Raw genomic sequence first — 5831 nt, 5'->3', positions numbered from 1 at the left:
AATTCTTTCAAATTCTCAAAATATTTCATTTCCTTTTATCAATGTTGTAAATTCATCATAATTAAAAATACCATTTCCTGCAGATCACCGTAACGAACAAAGTGGTGATTAAACGAATTGCTGATGAATACCGGTAATGTGAGAGGATGGGCATTAAAATGGAGTAATTGCAAACTACGGATCAATTCTTCATTTCATTCATAAAAATAAAAGAATGCACTGCTGTACAAGGTTACGAATAGGTGTTCCTTCTCATTGATAGTACATCTGAGCAGTAACTCAACAACCATTTTGTTGTGTTAATGAGCTCAGTGCACGATAAGCTGTTATAGCAGCGTACAAGCAACAAAGTATAAACAGCCCAAATTATGCTTACCAGGTGTGCAATATTTTTGTTATGTCAAATTAGACGTACCGATTTACGTAATTAGCATTTATAATTTTTAGAAGGTACAAAAGCCTTTGCACCGCAATGGTTCGTCCCTCTGCATGCTAATGTCCATCAGGTATGGTTTATCCTAACGGAAAAGTAGCAATAGTGCGGTATTTGTAGCAGATGTAAATCCCAGCAAAGGGGTCTCTCCACGACCACGAGAGGTGTCCCTAAATGGGCGTAGTAATACAACACCGGTCTCGTTCTCTAAGTCAGAAAACTTTGCACGTAAATAAGCACTGATCATTCTCAAAAATACTAAAATTGGTGTAATTTGGTCTCTTCATCGTGATTTTGTTCCGTGCTGTTTCCATCCCTAGCTTAGACTCGTTTCGGTTGTACTGCTGCTCACATACTGTGCCTCAACAAAGCTGTCCCTTGAAAATGAGCCCTCAATCGAACCTGTCCACAATTTTTACATTTTTATCCTCGCCTTGCTCTGAAATGCAAGGCATTCTTGCATGTTCTACGCGTGCTAGCAGATATTCCCAAGCCAAGCAGCTTTCTGTTAGATTTACTGCCCGCTCCTCTATGCCACCGCTATCGGTGAGCACAGCAAATCAATGCCTGCCCGTTTGCAGAATGCAGCATTACGTTACCGTATCGGAGCAGGCCACATGATTCTACGTGTTCATCGCCATGCATCCGTTTGTCCGTCCATAACCAAGAATTACGGTTCATCAAGTGCGCAGCAGTCCGGAGAAAGAGGTATTACGTTACGAGCAGCTCGTGTTAGCGCTGGTCGTACTAACACAGCTGCCTCAGCACAGCTAAACCGTTATAAAACTTCAAATTTACTCATCATCCGTTCTGTCACACGCGTGAAACACCCATCCCCACACGGTACCCTTTGCCACCATCATATCAGCACCCTGTAGACCCAAAACCATCACTGCCCCTCACGCTCTCTTCAAGCTCCTCAACCACATCAAACTCCGGCACCACAATCTTAAAGAACACGCACTCGCCCACACACTCATCCTGTTCCACAACAACTGCCTCGTCACTCACGTTAAACACAATTAACGACAGCTCACCACGGTAATCGCTATCAACCACACCGCCCAAACCAACCAACGGCGACTTGCTAGCGGTTAGGAACATGAAGTACTCCTTAGGAAACGCAGTCTGCATGTTTAAAGGGATCAGCGCTGATTTGTGAGCACCGATGACGGACCGAGCGGGTGAGAACAGTTTGTGCGAGTGGTTGGTCCGTTGTGGCAGGGTTGTTGCTGAAGAGTGCAGTTTGAACATAGGGGCATGAAAAACTGCACCTTTTGCCGAACGTGGAGGGTGCCGTGAAAGGAATGTGCGTGACAGGATGAGTGTTTGACGGGTAAAACGAAAGGAATGCATTGTTGGGTGGTGGAACGATCAAAGTATCATGGCTGAGCATGTGATCGGTAAAAACGGGCAAGTTGCGCCGAGAGAAGGAGCAGGGTTGATGAATCATAAATCGCATTTCGTATGAAAAGGATTGCAAGGTCATCACACAGCTTGAATGATGTTGTACTTGAAAAATAAATAATTTGTTTTTGGTAAAGGGGACCATCACTGGTGGTGGACTGTTAGGGAAGTAAATGGATCAAAGAGCTTGTTTAGCCACAGCTTCGAAAGAACAAACGTGGCGTGCTGGCGGTGCGCCCCTGTTCGGATGGCGTGCGTTGAAAGTGGCAGATAAACGTACTCGCAGAAAAAAGTAGACCTCCAAACAACCACACATCATAAAACAGCTGGCACACCGTGATCAGCCTTCAATCACCCCAAACATGCTCTGAAACAAAACAATCACAGATCAAACACATAAAAGCGCACAGATCGCGCTTGCCATGCCAAAAATGACTGACACCGTATTTCTATTCGATGTGGACGGCACGCTAACACCATCTCGCAAGAAAATCACGCCTGAAATGTTCAACTTCCTTCGCGAGCTGCGCAAGGACGTGTACATAGCATTCGTGGGTGGCAGCAACCTGGAAAAGCAGCAGGAGCAGGTCTGCCCCGAGATACTTTCGCTGTTCGACTATTCGTTTCCCGAGAACGGCCTGAGCTTCTACCGTGGTACCGAACTGGTGAGCAAGCAGGGCATCAACGATTTTCTGGGCGAGGAGATCCTGCAAAATTTCGTGAACTTCTGCTTGCATTACATGAGCAACATCAAACTGCCTGTAAAACGCGGTTTGTTCGTTGAGATGCGCGATTCAATGGTGAATATATCGCCTGTGGGCCGTAACTGCAACGATGAGGAGCGCCAGCAGTTCTTTGAGTATGACAAGGAGCACAAGATACGAGAGAACATGGTGCAGGTGCTCAAGAAGGAATTCGGCAAGTATAACATGCACTTCTCCATAGGCGGGCAGATCAGCATCGATTGCTTTCCTACCGGATGGGACAAGCGGTACTGCCTGCAGCATTTGGAGAGTGAAGGCATCAAGAACGTGTACTTCTTCGGGGACATGGTGCATGAGGGCGGGAACGACTACGAGATATTTGAGGATGATAGGGTTGTAGGTGTGGCTGTGTGCGCACCACAGGACACACTGGTAAAATGCAAGGAGATACTTGCAGAGATCAAGCTTGAGCACAGCATAAAGGAGTAAAGCTGCAGTTTGCATGTTTTGATTTATTGCCAATCTTAAATACCAATTTTATACTTTCCACTCGTAATATAGCAATTCTCATTTATGCAAAGCATAAATACCGTAATGCCAACACAGACATCAATCACGCGTGTAAGCAATAGCAAGCACCAACCGTATACCACCCCATATCGCAACAACACCTCATATACCGTTCTATAGGGCAAATCGCTCTTCAACAGTCCCGTACTTCATCCCGCCGCATTACCTCGTACACAAATCCTTTTATTTAAATGCTCCGCTAAGCACAGCCGTACCCAAGGAGCGTTCCCATCATGTGCCACATAATTTACTGAATCCATCACACCGCACTAATCAGTACCACAGCCATTATTTTTCCTACACCACAACAAAATACGATCCGTACACAATGCTCTACACCACGCTCCTCATCCCACACTTCGCGCCCAATCACCCGCTCCCAAACAAATACTCAATAATCTTCACCAAAACTCCTTTTTTCCTGACAAAGCACTCACCAACAGCCCCCCATCGCTCTCGAAACACCCCTACCATCTCTCCACCCACCATCTTCCTATTGTACTCCATCAATCGCTCGTACCCACACTCATCATCATAGCTAATTCTCATGTAATTGCTGTTGTACTCGATGTCCGTTACGTTGCCACAGCGTTTTACGAGCGCTATTACGTTTTGGTGGTTGGCAGCGGAGTAACCGAATATTGTTACCTTTTCGGACGATTTGTTTTTGGCCGGATGGTTTTGGACGGCCTGTATGCTTGTCTGGGGGATGCGTACCGGTTTTGATGGCGATTTTTGCTGGGTGGTTGTGTGGTGAAAGAAGCTGTGGTGGAAGGTGTTGTCTGCCATGAAGGGATGCAAAAACGAAGAAAAATAAATTGTGAGGAGCGATTGGTGGGGTGGAGAGGTAACTGAGGAATAAAAACGGAACGAACATTCAACGAAAAACAAAGCATAGCACCTGCAACGATGCAAATGAACTGCTAAGACTGGTCCGGTAACAACCGTGGATGAACATAACCAAACTGTGCCGTGCCTTGAAGGGCTGAACGAGCAACACCAGAAATACTTTCTTCTGGTCCGTGCCCGGTTTGTAAAAAATTAAAAATACGTGGCAGGCACAGCAATTCCTCCCTCAGAAACGCATGCCTTGATAATGGTAAGGTGTGTTTATGCAATCTACAAATTACTCTTTAATTATCTGCTGCGTGATTGGCACGGAGGGGCAACGATCCTACATTTATAAATCGCTTGTTGTACCCCACCCAAATTAACCTGCCTTACAATTCGTAAAACAACTTCTTACCGCTGTTTAACGTGAACACTTCGCCTTATGCTGACGAGGTAATGACTTGTATTTAAAGGTACATCCACCCGTACGAACACGCCGGTCTCACACGGTTCAAATCACATGTCTTTAAATCACTCCACAAACTAAAACAAACACTAAAATTGTTTACCTCTCATACTTATTCTTCGTCTTATCATTCCCCGTTTTGTAGATGCAACAGCACTTACTTTTCTTCTTCCCCATGTGCTCGTTGTCCACCGTATCGGGTGTAAACGTAACTCTCCGTCTTACAAGGCGTAACGTGCGCGTACGCGTACGCGGTTTCTTCAGTTTTAGGACCGTTCTTGTTATTTGCATGGGGTAGTTTTATGCGATTGCTTAAAGCGTTTTGGTAAAACGCGGCCATGCACTGCTGGGGCAGTGAAGCGCTTTTACGTGCTTGGACAGGACGGAGCATAGATGTACATAAAAGATGAGAAATATTTTTCAATTAATATTTTTGTTCGTAGGAGTACTTTAAATTATATGTTTTCTAAAATATTATTCTCTTTACTATCATTCGCTACTCATTCATCTTCCTTATCCTCACAATAATATCCTTACCACTCAGCATTGGCTGCTTACGTCTATTTCTTCTTATCTTCGCTCTTCTGTCCCCCTTTATACATTTTACCTCCTTTTCTTGCTTATCAGGTACATTACGTGTTAAAATATCCGGCCGAATTTTATTTATGCGTTGACGGAGTGCCTTTAATCTTTTTTCTCGTCTTGTTGGGTATTTATGCATTAACATGGTTTATTTGACGAGAGCAATGAGAACTGGGGCTACAAAAGTTATTAATTATATATCATTCATTCAAATATATAGAGAGACAACTCGAAAGCTGATTGGTAAGTTTGAAAAGAATAAATTACTTGACCTTTCATAGGAAATCAAAGTTATTCTTTCTTATTTTTATGCGAAATAAATAGTTAAAAGTTATTATTTGATTCGTTTTTACAATATTTGTTCAGCCATTCCTTGCAAACAACATCAGAATTACATGATTACCAAATGAAATCAACTATTGGCCCCTACCAAAAAATCTAAAACAAATGAAAAAGAATGGTATGACATATGAAAAGAAGGAAATACCGTTTAATAGCTAATCGGGCTTTATTTTGTTTTGTTAACGGAAATATCGTAGTTAATATTACCATAATATTGCAAATATAGTTTGGTTTTTTCACCAATACTCGTTTATTTATCTCCTCATACAACAACACCGAGATAAACATACTTTTCAGATTTGTAGGGATCGTTCACAGTGCCATAAGAAAGGAAAGGGCCATTAAAAGTGGTGTAGAAGGGCGTGCCTAGCCATAAACTGTTCAAAACAATCTTGTCATGTCAACGCAGAATAAGTTATTTTCATGGCGTACACAAACACCTTGTAGAACGAATGCATCTACCAACGCCATTTTCTTCGCTAGGCCCTTATCATCC

At 43.4% G+C, this 5831-nt stretch overlaps 5 protein-coding genes across 5 annotated transcripts; 1 reads left to right on the top strand and 4 right to left on the bottom strand.

The window, feature by feature from the left end:
• Positions 1-1297: 1297 nt before the first annotated feature.
• VCUG_01223 (uncharacterized protein) lies at positions 1298-1567 on the bottom strand (the record flags this gene model as incomplete). Its single annotated transcript, XM_008076050.1, has 1 exon — positions 1298-1567. The coding sequence occupies one exon, from the start codon at positions 1565-1567 to the stop codon at positions 1298-1300; it is 270 nt and encodes an 89-aa protein (XP_008074241.1).
• On the bottom strand, positions 1548-1985 carry VCUG_01222 (uncharacterized protein; the record flags this gene model as incomplete). Its single annotated transcript, XM_008076049.1, has 1 exon — positions 1548-1985. The coding sequence occupies one exon, from the start codon at positions 1983-1985 to the stop codon at positions 1548-1550; it is 438 nt and encodes a 145-aa protein (XP_008074240.1).
• A 268-nt stretch (positions 1986-2253) lies between these two features.
• VCUG_01221 (HAD hydrolase, family IIB) lies at positions 2254-3049 on the top strand. The gene has a single exon (XM_008076048.1). The coding sequence runs from the start codon at positions 2263-2265 to the stop codon at positions 3031-3033; it is 771 nt and encodes a 256-aa protein (XP_008074239.1). The 5' UTR covers positions 2254-2262; the 3' UTR covers positions 3034-3049.
• A 212-nt stretch (positions 3050-3261) lies between these two features.
• VCUG_01220 (uncharacterized protein) lies at positions 3262-4062 on the bottom strand. The gene has a single exon (XM_008076047.1). It carries the CDS (start codon positions 3901-3903, stop codon positions 3484-3486), a length of 420 nt encoding a protein of 139 aa, XP_008074238.1. The 5' UTR covers positions 3904-4062; the 3' UTR covers positions 3262-3483.
• Positions 4063-4510: 448 nt separating this feature from the next.
• Positions 4511-4702, bottom strand: VCUG_02843 (uncharacterized protein; the record flags this gene model as incomplete). Its single annotated transcript, XM_008076055.1, has 1 exon — positions 4511-4702. The coding sequence occupies one exon, from the start codon at positions 4700-4702 to the stop codon at positions 4511-4513; it is 192 nt and encodes a 63-aa protein (XP_008074246.1).
• Between the last annotated feature and the right edge of the window lie 1129 nt (positions 4703-5831).

This window comes from Vavraia culicis (genome assembly GCF_000192795.1).
Source record: "Vavraia culicis subsp. floridensis unplaced genomic scaffold supercont1.17, whole genome shotgun sequence".
Lineage (NCBI taxonomy): Eukaryota > Fungi > Microsporidia > Pleistophoridae > Vavraia > Vavraia culicis.
The sequence above is the reverse complement of the archived record's forward strand: the minus strand, read 5'-3'. Positions and strand labels throughout refer to the sequence as shown.